This window comes from Hemiscyllium ocellatum, chromosome 2 (genome assembly GCF_020745735.1).
Source record: "Hemiscyllium ocellatum isolate sHemOce1 chromosome 2, sHemOce1.pat.X.cur, whole genome shotgun sequence".
Classification (NCBI taxonomy): Eukaryota; Metazoa; Chordata; class Chondrichthyes; order Orectolobiformes; family Hemiscylliidae; genus Hemiscyllium; species Hemiscyllium ocellatum.
In genome coordinates, this window is record NC_083402.1 from 27,860,518 (window position 1) to 27,874,642 (window position 14,125).

The following is a 14,125-nucleotide window of genomic DNA, read 5'->3' on the forward strand; positions in this document are numbered from 1 at the left end:
TTGTGGAAGAATGGGGTCATTGAAGTCCCACAGACATTCTTCTATACTCCCAACGTAATTCCAATGGCATTCATGCAGAATGCTGGGGATCCAGGACTCCTTGGTCCCACTGCACTGACCTTTTGCCTAGGACCACAGGCCCTTAAGCAACATGTGTCATGAGGACCATCTTGTAATCCTCCAATGTGGCCTGCAAGTCACAGTTCACCATCTGTGAACTCTTCTAATGTGACACTTCAGGTGGAGTGCTGAATCAAAGTCAAATACTTTTGGGAGGAAAGGGGAAGATGGAACAGTTTGATGGATCTGTCAAGCCTACTGTTTTAACAGAGTGCTTTCATTTGCTCTTTGAATGTTGCAACTGCTTCACTGTGCAGTGTTATTGGTTCATAAGGTGGAGAAAGGTAATGATAGCAGGTTTCAGGTCTTGTGATGGTCGGCTGATTAATGCAGGCTTGGAGAGCAGCAGGTTCAAAGCACACGGATTCCACATGACATTGGTCCACATTATTAGGAGCAATGATGCATAGTATGATTAATCAACATCTTCATTACTGTTGTACCATGCAGTTGCCAAAATAAATCAAGGGCAAACTGGGTGGACATTGGTCTTTTTTTCTCTATCAACGGCTGGCCCCCTACATGTAGAAAAATGCAGATCTGCAACACAGAAGCAGATCACACCATTATTTACCATTAACACACACTTACATAGGGTGTGGGGTTTCTTCCCTCCCTGAAGAGGTGGTCAGAATCAAAAATAATACGCAATTTGACCTTGGAAAGAAACTCACCCCTTTCTTGCCACCTTTGGAATTAAGTGCGGGGGGCTTTCTTGCCTCATAGACAGCTAAGGCTAGCAAATGACCACTTCAGGCCTTCCACTCACCACGTCCCTGATGATTAGTTACCCAACTGAGAAACCGTCAGAGTTTGGGACTTCTAATTGCCGCAAACCTGAGGACACTTGGAGACACAGGCGGCAGGCGTGGGAGTGGCCTCTGAGAGCGTCACTGTCCTTAACCCTGCGAGAAGAGATAAAAGCCTTACCTTCTGTCAGCTGGATCCATTACATCAGACATTTGACACCATCCTGGACAAAACAGTCAATTTAATTGGACCACCTCCACCAGCTTCAACAATTATTCCTTCTATCAGTGATCCCTCAAGGAGTAAGCCTCCACAGGTGGGCCACTTGCTGGTGGTTTCTGGAAATCCAGGTCACCAGCTTAGGGTGGCACGGTGACTCAGTGGTTAGCACTGCTGCCTCACAGCACCAGGGTCCCAGGTTTTATTCCAGCCTTGGGCTTTGTGGAGTTTGGAGTCTCCAAAATCTGTGTGGAGTTTGCACATTCTCCCCATGTCTGCGTGGGTTTCCTCTAAGTGCTCTGGTTTCCTTCCACAGTCCAAAGATGTGCAGGTCAGGTGAATTGGCGATTCTAAGTTGTCCAAAGTGTTATGTGCATTAGTCAGAGGGAAATGGGTCTGGGTAGGTTACTCTTTGAAAGGTCGGTGTGGGCTTGTTGGGCTGAAGGGCCTGTTTCAACGCTATGGGGGAATCTTTAACTCCAGTGATAGGGCAAGGCCCTCACCCTCACTTTCCTGTCAGCTTTTGATTAGATTAGATTAGATTCCCCACAGTATGGAAGCAGGTCCTTCGGCCCATCAAGTCCACACCGACCCTCTGAAGCGTAACCCACCCAGACCTATTCCCCTACCCTATGTTTACCCCTGAACAAGGGCAACTTAGCATGGCCAATTCACCTAACCTGCACATCTATGGATTGTGGGAGGAAACTGGAGCACCCGGAAGAAACCCAGGCAGACACAGGGAGAATGTGCAAACTCCACACAGACAGTTACCCGAGGCGGGAATTGAACCCGGTCCCTGGCGCTGTGAGGCAGCAGTGCTAACCACTGAACCACTGTGCCGGCCCGTGAGCTATCTTACCCCCTGGTCTTCGATAGTGTACAGGAAACCACTCCCCATCACCAAAGTTCTAAACACATATACTTAACCTGTTCCGCAAATCTTCACTCACTTATCCACTCAAATGTTGAACTTTGACAAACAGTAACAGAAGAAAACAGATGAAGTCCTGAATGAGTTTTATAACTTGTTGCTAATGCAGGCGGGAGATGCTGATGGAGGATGCTGCTGAGGCACAGGAAGAAGGAAGTGGCATTGGCAAAGACTCAGAAGTGGAAGAGATTGCAGCGGGATTGATTTTGTTGAAAGAAATGCCCCCAAATATGACTGATGATAAAAGAGGTGGGATGACGCAGTCAGACACAGTGCTGCCAATGCTGGTAGGAATGCCTCCTGTTATCTACTTCCAGTCAATTTTGTGCAGTTTTGGAACCAAGCTGTTCTTTACTTTCTCCAGTACGATGACACAATTGTATAACTTGAGCAGAAATGGTACAAGCTTATTGTTATTGATGAGTGGGGTGATAGAAAAATAAGTTGAAACTGCAAGAAGCAGTTTAGTTAAAGGGGAAGCAAGAGATGTAATATATTTAAATTTCCAAAAGGCATCAATTAGCATCTATAGAATCTTGAAAGATGACTACTAATGCATCCATTATTCCTAGGACCACTTCCTAAAGTACGCTGAGGTGTAAATTATTGGGCCCTGGGAATTTATCAGTCTTTCATTCCATCAATTTCCCTAACACCTTTTCTTTAATTATACTGATTTGCATCAGTTCCTCCCTCTCACTAGACCCTGTGTTTCCCAACATTTTTGGGACATTAATTGTGTCCTCCTTTGTGAAGATGCAAGGTATGCATTTGTTTAGCCGCCTGTTAAATGTTAGAGAGATTTTATAATCAGCCTGTTGGAGGTGTGAATACACAGCTCCTCAGTAATTTGACTTGAACCCATGTCACTAAATGTTAGATTGTGGGTCGACAGCATGGATGCCAATTAACTCAAAACTTCATCAGACTGTCCAGCATTGGTGCTTCTTACACTTGCATGACTTGTCATTATCTTTTAATGGTTTTGGTTTGAGACTGTAGTGAATAATTTGATGTATTGATTAGAAAACTGCTGCTTCCTGAATTGAGTGTTCAATCACACTGTCCTTCGGAATGTCCCAAGTCTAATGTTGTGGCAATCTGTTGACCTGTGTGGTTAGATTAAGTGGCAACCAAAACTAACCCTAACCTTAGCCCTAACTCTATCACTACATTACTACATCACTACCCCTCCTCTAATTCTCCAGTCAAGGAAAACTTACCTCTGTACACCAGCCATGCTCTTTCTAAGTTTATCAAGCTATCCTATTTACCGTTCAGTGTGAGGCTTGTTTTCAGTAAGGGTAACCGCAGCATTGATGTTGGGTGAACTATCCTGTGAACAGTTTTTATAGTGCAGCTGATAAAAAGTTTGCACCCAATTTCCACAGGTTGACAAAGAAATGAACACAGAGGAGGCTGTGGTGGAGTGCATGGCTGTCAGGCCTAAGGACAAGTCCAATCTGAATAATAGGCAAAAGCATTTTGTAAGGAACAGCATGATTGTAAGATCCCAAACCTTTTCTCCAGGTGAAAGAAATCAGTACATTTGCAGGGTAAGAAACTCCCTTTTGTTGTATTGAAACCTATTTACAACTGTTGGTTATTTTCTCTTTATTTCTGTATGAGGTGTGCACATCATTGGCTGGACAACATTTCAGAGGGCAATTAAGAGCCAACCACGTTGTTGTGGACCTGGAGTCACTTGTAGGTCAGACTGGGTATTTTGGCAGATTTCCCTCCCAAAAGAACATCAATGAACCAGATAGATTTTTTGCGATAATTGACCTGATTCCAGATTTTATTGAATTCAAATTGTACCATTTGCCATGAGGGGATTTAAACAATTGTCTCCAGAATGTTAGCCTGGGCTTCTGGATTACTAATCCAGTGACTTAACCTCTATGCATACATCTCCCGCTCATCCAAAGTATCTCCTACGTGTGTTTGGCAAATCAATAATTCTGTGCTAATCAAAACCAAATACAGTAGTGCCTCGACATACGAACAACCCCATTCATGAACAAATCGGTTTACGAACGGGATTGTATGTAAAATTTTGCTTCAATGTACATACGAAATTCAAGGTACGAACGAAGGTATGAACGCAAAAAGCCCGTTTGCAACCACATGGTTTAGTTGTTCTGCTTTGCTACGTGCTTATTGAACACAAAAGCTCTCGGGCCCCGCGTGATCTCATTCAGTTTGTCTTTGGCATGTGCGCTGTGAACAGCCGTCCAAGCATTCTTATGCTATCCGAACAATGGGAAAAATTGATTCAGTTCGCGAACTTTTCGGTTCGCGAACTGGGTCCCGGAACGGATTAAGTTCGTAAGTTGAGGCGCTACTGTACTGCAAATATTCGGCATCTAAAATCAAACAATGAAACTGTGCTACTGGTGACAAAAGTGTAATGTTGCAGGTCCATTGTACATAGTTTCCATCAATGATGGACGCAAATATATGGGCTGAATGCCAGTAATTCCCTGCAACATCTTCTTGAGTTGATATCTCCATGATTGGAACACATATTGGAGAATACGCCCTGATAAATCTACAGGCAGATGTGCACATTTGAAAGGCAGTAACAATTATTTTACCCAGGTATCATGTTCTTCCATTCTAACATTCCTCCCATTATAATAAATCTGTGTACTTTGGTTACCAAACTGTCTGTCAACATCTTATATATTTCCTCTTCACACAAACTTGCCCATTCTGTCCATATAACAGACACCCCACATTCCTGAGATAATTCACCATTACTCTCGGCATTCATTAGGATAACTTCTTCCCATGTTTGTTTACTTCATTTGCACTAGTGAACTTTCTATCATCCCTGAGTTTGTCTGTCTTTTCCCCCAACCTTGTTTCCAAGGGTTGGACCTTCTATTGGATTGGTCCACTCTTATGGGTGAAGTACTGCGGAGGCTTGTTCAGGGTTCTCTTCTGAACTTATAACCTGCCATCAGGTATATTGGAAAGATTGATAATCAACCTGTTTGGTTTTGCTATGAATGCACCTTTCTGGATTAGTGGTGCTGGAAAAGCACAGCAGTTCAGACAGCATTCGAGGAGCAGTAAAATCGACATTTTGGGCAAAAGCCCTTCCATCAGGAATACAGCCTGCATGAATGCACCTTCCATGGCCAACAAGTTCTAGGGTGCAATTTGAAGTCGGAACTTCTGACTCAGAGGTTGGGACAATATTATAGCACCACAAGACTTTTTGCATTACTAAGTACATCAGAGAAATAAACAAATGTTGGTCCACCTCCATGTCTCCTATTGTAATGGCATCATAAATATAGACCAGTTGAGTAGCCAGCAGCAGCTTATAGTGGAGTCAGAAGAGAAGCATAATTAAAACAAAGGTCTAATCAGGAAAGGAAATGCTTGCAACGTCATCCTAGTATAGCTGAAAATTGTGGTGGGACTCTACTGGTCAGAATAGTGGGACTGGAGGAATGTTCTGAAGATTTTGAACGATGTGATCAAAACTATCAGACTTTGCACTGCTGCATTTGCAATAATTTTTTATCCTTATATTTCAATGATATTCATAATTCTACAATAAGCTGATTAGGTTAACCATGAAAGAGTATTAGATGTCTGAAACGCGAATTACATTTGGAAACTTTGTTTAGCCATTTAATTTTAAAAATAGTTATGTGATTAATGTATAAAGACTTTTTTGGGATGGATCTTAATAGATAATAGATCTTACTTGGGGAATGGGTTGGTGCAGTCAGTTAAAGTTCTTGCATCATGAAGGACCTGAATTTGAATCCAGTCCAGATTATTGAAATGAAAACCTTGTTTCTCTTGTCAAACTTGTACATAAATGAGTAAATCTTAACGTAGTTCCAAGTGGGCATGGATGTACAAGATAAACCTTTCCAGGCACATTCAGTCAGTCTGACCAAGAGGATGTCTGGTATACCATCAAAGGACTGAAGGTTTACTTTTTAAGGACAGACATCTTTACTTCAGACATTTCCTATTGCTGAGTTGGGAGCGCTTGATGCTAATACGGATGTATATTTCAACAGTGTTCACTGCTGTAAGCTATATCTTGTACTTTAATTCTTTTTATTTTTTTTTAATCAACAGTTGAATCGAAGTGACAGTGACAGCTCAACATTAGCCAAAAGATCGCCTTTTGTGCGCAATGCCATGGAACGACGAAGCTTGAGAGTTAAAAGGGTATGTCTTATTAATAATGTGCAGAAAAATACATTTGGAAAGGGAAGATCTTACTTCAGAATAACACTAATACAGTTCTTTGAGCCTATGCCAACATATTGAAACACAAAAGAATGGGATTTCAACTGCAGCTCGTCTGCAAACTGTCAGAAGAGAATCATTGTGTTAGAATCTAAGGAAGGATGTGCTGGCCTTGGAGGGGTCTAGTGGAAATTTACAAGAATGATCCCAGGATGAAAGGTTTGTCACATGAGGAGCAGTTGAGGACTCTGGACCTGTAGTCAACTGGGTTTTGAAGGATATGGGGGGAAATCAATGAAGCTTACATCATACTGAAAGGCCTGGATAGAGTGGATATGGCGAAGATGTTCGTACTAGTAGGAGAGACTAGGACCAAAGGGCACAGCCTCTGAGTGAAGGGACAATCCTGTAGGACTGAAATGGAGACGAATTTCTTCAGCCAAAGGACAGTTAACCTGTGGAACGTAATGCTGCAGAAGATTGTGGAGATCAAGTTATTGAATATGTTTAAGACAGAGGTAGTTAGATTCTTGATTGAATGGGGAGATAGTAGAAGAATAGCTGAAGCATATTGGCCATGATCGAATAATGGAGCAGACTCAACCAGCCAAATTGTTGATCTCTGCCCCTGTATTTTATGGTTTTAACATATTAGGTAGAGCTGCAGAACAGTTGGAATTGTGTGAGGCAATATAATGGTTCGGGGGAATGTTCTGAATGATTTCAAAGTGTGAAACCTAGAATATATCCATCCACAATCACATATTTAACATTTATGTTTTACAATGCATATAATTCTACAGCAGGATTATTAACTTAATTACAAAGGATTCATTAAGTGTCCAAAATGTAAGGTGTACTGTAATTGATACCTTTGTGTAGTCATAGAGTCATAGAGATGTACAGCATGGAAACAGCCCCTTCGGTCCAATCCATCCATGCCGACCAGATATCCCAACCCAATCTAATCCCACCTGCCAGCGCCCGGCCCATATCCCTCCAAACCCTTCCTATTCATATACCCATCCAAATGCCTCTTAAACCTTTAGAAATAAATCAGTGTATTAATACATTAAAAATAGTAAAATGAGAAGAATTTTACACTGCACATCTCCTAGCCCAATGAAAACACCCATTGGGGATTTGATCTATTTAATATATCTACCACTCTGTTCCTGGACAGGTCAACTTGTACATATCCATGCCTAGCAAAAACTGCGTTAAGATTTACTTATTTCATTCTGCTCCCTACATAATCGTTTCCAGATGATTATTCACCACGTGTTTCACAGATTGTTGGATGCCTGTTCCTCTATACTTAATTTACAATCATCAATATAACAGTAATGAGTCCAGGCTGTGTTTTTTTTAATATAATGAATGGTTCCCAAGCTCTGAATTTGGTGATACGTTGTGAGACGGCAGTTGCCCAGGGATATAGAATGGTGGGGAATTAAAATAAATGTATAGAATTTAAATCCACTAAGGTTATCTTAATTCTTTTTGAACAGTGTTAGCAGCCAATATATTGAACCAGGAGATTTGATGATCGCAGTTACAAAGGACATAGGGATAGCAAATCTAAGGGAGCAATTTTAGGGTATTAAAAACACTGAAAGCAGACTAAGTTTTCCCCAATTGTGCATCATATAGGTATATTGAACAGGAAGAAGAAAGAAAATACGAGAAACAAATTACTAAATGAGTCAAAGAAATCACAACTCCAGCATCAGAGGGTTAACTTAATGAATGAATTTTCATGCTGAGAGGTCACATTGTCTATAGTTGCGTGGGTAAGATAAGGATGATGCATGATCCATGGATAAGATAAGGATGATGCACGATCCATGGTATCCCCTGTGGGTAGAAAGCCATGGTCAGATCCTCTGTGATTTCCAGCACATATCGCCAAAGAATAAGGATTCCTACTGGGAATACACATTCTGAACATTGCAATAATACAGAAAGTGCTGGAGAAACTCAGTAGGTCTGGCAGCATCTGTGCAGAGAGCGAGAGAGAGAAGCAGAGTTAACATTTTGAGTCCAAGAAGATTCTTCCCCAGATATGAAGAAGAGTCATTGGCCTTGAAATGTTAAATCTGCTTTTTTGTCTGAGTTTCTCCCAAAACATTGACTTCTCCACCTCCTGATGCTACCTGGCTTGATGTGTTCTTCCAGCCTCCTGCTTGTCTACCTTTCTGTCTACAGATACAGCCAGGCCTGCTGACTTTCATAGAACATAGAATTCCTACAGCGTAGAAACAGGCCATTTAGCCCAACAAGTCCACACTGACCCTCCAAAGAGTATCCCACCCAGACACATTCCCCAACCCTATTACTCTGCATTTATCCCTGACTATTATACCTAACCTACACATCCTTGAAGAACAAGGGCAATTTAGCATGGCCAATTCACCTAACCTGCACATCTTTGGATTGTAGGAGGAAACTGGAGCACCCGGAGGAAACCCACGCAGACAGGGAGAGAGTGTCCAAACTCCACACAGACAGTCACCCAAAGCTGGAATTGAACCCAGGTCCCTGGCACTCCAGCGCCTTTTGTTTTTATTTTGGATTTCCAGCTTCCACAATATTTCACTTTTAAGAGAACCACATTTCTGTTGAATTGGGTTTCTTAGCTAAATCCAACCCCTTAACGACTTTTAACTCAAGAAGCCTTGCAAAGAACGTCATTCCAGTCCGAAATTTGCGTGAGATAAATACATGATTTGTGAAGGCCACTAAAGGTTGCGTGACCACTGTTTGCATGTTAGAAATGATTGTTCCAAAATCATTAAAAATCATTTGTTTTGATGCCCCTTTACAGACCCTCTGCCAACCGGTTGTGAAAAAAGCAGCAGAGCATCCTATTCGAACCTCCCTGGACCTGGAGTTGGATCTTCAAGCATCACTGACCTGGCATAGCCGTCTAAACGATGAGCTACAAGTGCTCAGGGAGCTAAAGAATAGGTTGGAGGAGGTGAAAGCTAAAGGGGAGACAGAACTGCCCGCGTGGGTGCTGGAGGATGAAAGGTTCCAGAGGCTTTTAAAACAAGCAGAAAAACAGGTATAAAATCATCACCTGTTCTGAGGAAGGGTCACTCAACCTGAAACATTAACTTTGATTTCTCTTACAGATGCTGCCAGACCTGCTGAGGTTTTCCATAATTTCTGATTTTGTTTCTGATTTCCAGCATCTGCAGTTCTTTCAGTTTTTATAAATTCATCAGTGTTTTATATTCACAAGTCTAGGTAAATTTTCTGTGATGACCTATTTTACTGATTGCTTTGTGTCTACTTTGATGTCTAATTCAGAATCTAGCTGACTCTGATATGGTTTCTGAACATTGGCCAATAAAATCCTTTCGGCACTTCCAACAGGTAATTGAATAAGATGAAATCTGCAAAGAGCAATACCAGCACCTAGTGGCAGAAAATCAGTACTGCAATTTAGTGGAATAGAATGAATCCTATTTTTTAAATAGTAGGAACCACTGTATAGTTTGATATCTGAAAAAGAAGTCCTAAGCCAGAGATTCAAAGGTAAATGCCAGAAAGGTGTGAAGGTGGAATGACAACTAGGCAAGAAGACTACTGCTGTGGTCAGATCATAGTGACTACTGAAGAATGTATATATAAGGTAACTAGCATTTGCTTTAAGTGGCTTCTGCACTTTAGAGTGATTGCAATGTTGAGCAGCTCGCCCTCCCTCCAAATGTGCCCTCATTGTGGTCATTTAACTTTGGCCAATCAAGAGCAACCTGGTCCAATTTCTGCCTCTACACATTTCACATCTTTTGATTCAGTTCAGCATGAAGTTCAATCATGGCTAATCTGTACCACCTATACTCCAGATGTTCTGGTACCCTGAACGAACAAAAAAGAAAAATTAATTCTTGAAAACTTCAATTAATGGTATTTTAGTGGGAGAGCTCCAGATTTCATGACCTTTTGCATCAAATAGAGATTTGTGATTACATGAGCCTAGTTCAAAATCTAAATGTCCTTCTGTTCCTGTATTCCCTCAGCCAGAGGAGCTATTTTCTGTGCCCTATGGAATCACTCGGAAGACTTCCAACCTTCTAAACTCAATGGATAACAAGTTATTTTGCACAACCTACCCCTATACTATCGTCCTATAAGTCCTGGTATCATTCTTTGAATCTGTGAAATATCCCTTACAGGGCTACTGAAATCCTTAGCTCCTCCCACAGTTCCAAACCTCTCACTGTTTAGAAAATGTTCTGATTTGTTTTTCTTGAATCCAAAATGGTATGAACTATGGCTGACTCTACACACCCCGTTTGGAATTCATTTATCATACGTTATTCCATTCACGTAATCTTTAACTTAAGCACAGAGCACTCTTATAACTTTCTGTTTGAAAACTTAGGTCCCAGTTTTTGTTCCCATGTTGGGGCGTAGAGGTGGGAGAAATCCCAAGTCTGTGAACACCCCCCCATAAGAATGGCCATCCAAAGATGAAAATATATAACCTCCCACCTGCTGACTTCCCCACATACTCCCCATACCCCATGCAAGCCATGCTATGACCTTGTATCCAACCCATGGTCCCTTGCAACCCCTTTGCAGGATTCCTAGAATCTGATCTGCTCTTGTAGCCTCTGTATTTATATGGCTAGACCTGTCATTTCCTGATCAGTGGTAACCCCCAGGATGTTGAGAGTGGGGGGATTCAGTGATAGTAAAGCCATTGAATGTCATGTGGTGATGGTTTGATGCAGGCTTGATGCTGTCTCTTTGAAGATGATCATTGCCTGGAACTTGTTTGGTTGTGAATGTTGGTATTTATCAGCTCAAGTTTAAATGTTGTCCAGGTCTTGTTGTATTTGGACATGGACTGTTTCAGTTTCTGATGAATGAAGAATGTCCATGGGTCCTTGAGGGTGTCATGGCAGGAAGATACAATAGTAGGGCAAGGTGTTGTGTACAAAAGCACAGATGTAATACTGGAACTATATAAGACACTGCTTAGGATATGTTTGACTCTAATAGATTAGGTTACTTACAGTGTGGAAACAGGCCCTTCGGCCCAACAAGTCCACACCGACCCGCCGAAGCGCAACCCACCCAGACCCATTCCCCTATATTTACCCATTCACCAAACACTACGGGCAATTTAGCATGGCCAATTCACCTAACCCGCACATTTTTGGACTGTGGGAGGAAACCAGAGCACCCGGAGGAAACCCACGCAGACACAGGGAGAATGTGCAAACTCTACACAGTCAGTTGCCTGAGGCGGGAATTGAACCCGGGTCTCTGGCGCTGTGAGGTAGCAGTGCTAACCATTGCTAAATACCAATATAGTATCATCCATAAATACCCCCTTGACAAAGGCAAGTTTAGAAAAATAAATTGCAATTCTCCAGTCCAGGAGGGAAACATCATGAGAAAATTCAGACAGAAGTAGCAAGGAGAAGTGTACTGCACTTTCCACCTAGCTTCAAGACCTTAGCAACAACTGCTACTGAAAACTAAAATTAAAAATCCTGGTTCGGTGGGAGCTTGCCATTCCCATTCAGGCTGCTTCTATTATTTCAACTTCTAGGAAAAAACAAATTTACTTAATGAACTTGCAATAGACAGTTCGACATCTCTGACTTAAAACCCCTGTCAAAGAGAATCAGGACAAAATTCTCCTCTTAAAGCATTGTATCGTCACAAAATGTACCATATGTAAATTTAAAGCTACACTTCCTCATACTTCTCTTTAAGGAAATTTATTTTCTTTTCAAATTAGATCTTGACTGATGGCGTTTTAAGATATCATTGCATCTGCATCAACTTTAGAAATAAGCCCTAAATTAGCAATTTTAGCAACTCTGTCAGACCATTTAAGTATCGGTGGATGGGGACAGTGAGAGTGATGTGAGAGTTTATGAATGTACAGCCATGTTGTACATATTTGGTAAATAAGACGTAATGAATGTGCTTTACTCAGGCTGAACAAACAAAAGAAGGACAAAAGCAGGAGTGGAAGGCTGAGAAACTGATGAGGAAGGCCACAAAGGAGGTGTGCAGATTACGAGAGCAGAGCCAAAAGGTGCCGCTACAGGTCCAGTCATTCAGGTAAGAGTGGTTTTTTGTTCCTCCATTTTGGAGATGAAGAGAGTTCATACTGAGAAGAAGAATTGGAGAGTATTCCATCACACTCCTGACTTGTGCTTTGCAGATGATAGGCAGGCTTTGGGAACTCAGGAGATGAGCTTGTCTCTGCGGGATTTCAAGCCATTGACCCATCCTTGTAATCTCTGTATTAATACAGCTAGTCCAGATTCTGGGCAGCAATAATCCCCAGAATGCTGATAGTGGAAGATTCAACAATGGTAATGCCATTGAATGTCATGGGGTAATGGTTAGATTCTGTCATGGAGATGGTCATCGCCTGGTAAATGCGTGGTGCATATGTTAATTCCACAATGAAACAGGTTGATTGTACTTTGGAAGTTGGTCTGCTTACCTCACAGGGTAGATTTCAATACACAAATAATAAGACCGAAATAACTGTTGCCCCGGATCATTCTTTTAATTTTCTGACGTTAGATCTTCCTGATTGTCACAGATGGCCTGGGCAAGGTAATGGTTCAAAAGCAACTTGCATTTACAGCCAGTGATAATTACGCTTCTTGTGTTATGGCAGTACAAAGAGGGCAGAGGTTCATCTTCCTGCTCTTGGGAAAATGTGAAGAATGGATAATACATAAGTCAGCGTCAGCCTCCACACTGCCTGTCATAGTCCTGTTTTTCATAGGGCTTCACAAACCACATTTGAGTTATTGCAGCTCAAGGCAATGACAAAACATGTTTCTTCTTCCTATTGACTCCACAACGGGATGAATGATACTTTGATGGTGTTTTACAAAATTGAAGAAAGGTCATTGTAATTCCCGCAGGTCTCTGATGGAGAACCAAGCACTGACACTTCAGCAACTGAATAAGAGCCCCTTTTGTGTTTTTGGTCTACTGGATAAATGCAATGGTCTGACTAACAATATTTATATACAGACTGGACATTCCTGGTTCAATTCTCATCTGGTACTGAGTTAATCAGACCTGAGCTCAAATTCTGCTCAGATTGGTGGTTGCATTCATGTGATTGTTTTTTATGAACTTTCTGGTAAATCTTTGAATGTCACACGACAGAAAATGTCAATAATTGGGGCTGGGAACCTGCTATTCCATCAGTCACCTCTTAGTATCCTTGGCTGCGGTTATTAAAATATTTTCATTCATCTCGTAAAAATATAACAATCATCATGTCCTCAAGAGGACTTAACACATATCACAGCTAGTGAAGCAGTTTGGAATATCATCACTCCTTGTGATTTAGGAAATACTGCAGCCAATTTGCACACAGCAAGGTCCTAACATCATCAATGTTTGCTGTGATAATAACCAAGGGATTTATTTCTTGCAATGTTCATTAAGGGATCTGAGAGAACTCCCTTAATTGCTCTTCTTTACAGTAATACGTTAGGATCTCCACAACAACTTGAAAGGGAAGGCAGAATCTTCATTTAATACATCACATGAAAGATGGCACTTGCAAAAGTTGTGCACAGGAAACCTTAACTTGGATTGGTTGCTGAGGTCTCTGGCTGTGACTTGAATCTATAACTATCTAAGTGAGGGGTGTAACCACAGTTGTGGTGGGGCAATACTAATGTACAGCACAAAATAAACAGTTATTTTATTTGTCAACTTCAGGGAGAAGATTGCATTTTTCACCAGGGCGAAGATCAACATCCCATCATTACCTGCTGATGATGTATAATTAGTTTACCTTTCAGCACTTTAGCAGATTTTAATAGTTAGCTGGCTAAAATCTTTTCAAGCATTCTGGCGAAATAG

General features: G+C 41.5%; 1 protein-coding gene across 2 annotated transcripts in view; it reads left to right on the forward strand.

Annotated features, from left to right (window-relative positions):
• Nucleotides 1-14,125, forward strand: part of LOC132826896 (protein WWC2-like) — a 242,194-nt gene extending 228,069 nt beyond the window's left edge. Inside the window, exons 18-23 of one of the 2 annotated variants that reach the window (XM_060843176.1) lie at nucleotides 2,133-2,310; nucleotides 3,415-3,579; nucleotides 6,137-6,229; nucleotides 9,078-9,317; nucleotides 12,216-12,343; nucleotides 13,960-14,125. In XM_060843176.1, the coding sequence (XP_060699159.1) occupies nucleotides 2,133-2,310; nucleotides 3,415-3,579; nucleotides 6,137-6,229; nucleotides 9,078-9,317; nucleotides 12,216-12,343; nucleotides 13,960-14,038 (883 nt within the window). In that variant the 3' untranslated portion in view covers nucleotides 14,039-14,125. The remainder of the gene's footprint in view (nucleotides 1-2,132; nucleotides 2,311-3,414; nucleotides 3,580-6,136; nucleotides 6,230-9,077; nucleotides 9,318-12,215; nucleotides 12,344-13,959) is intronic. The other variant, XM_060843185.1, reaches the window with a different exon arrangement.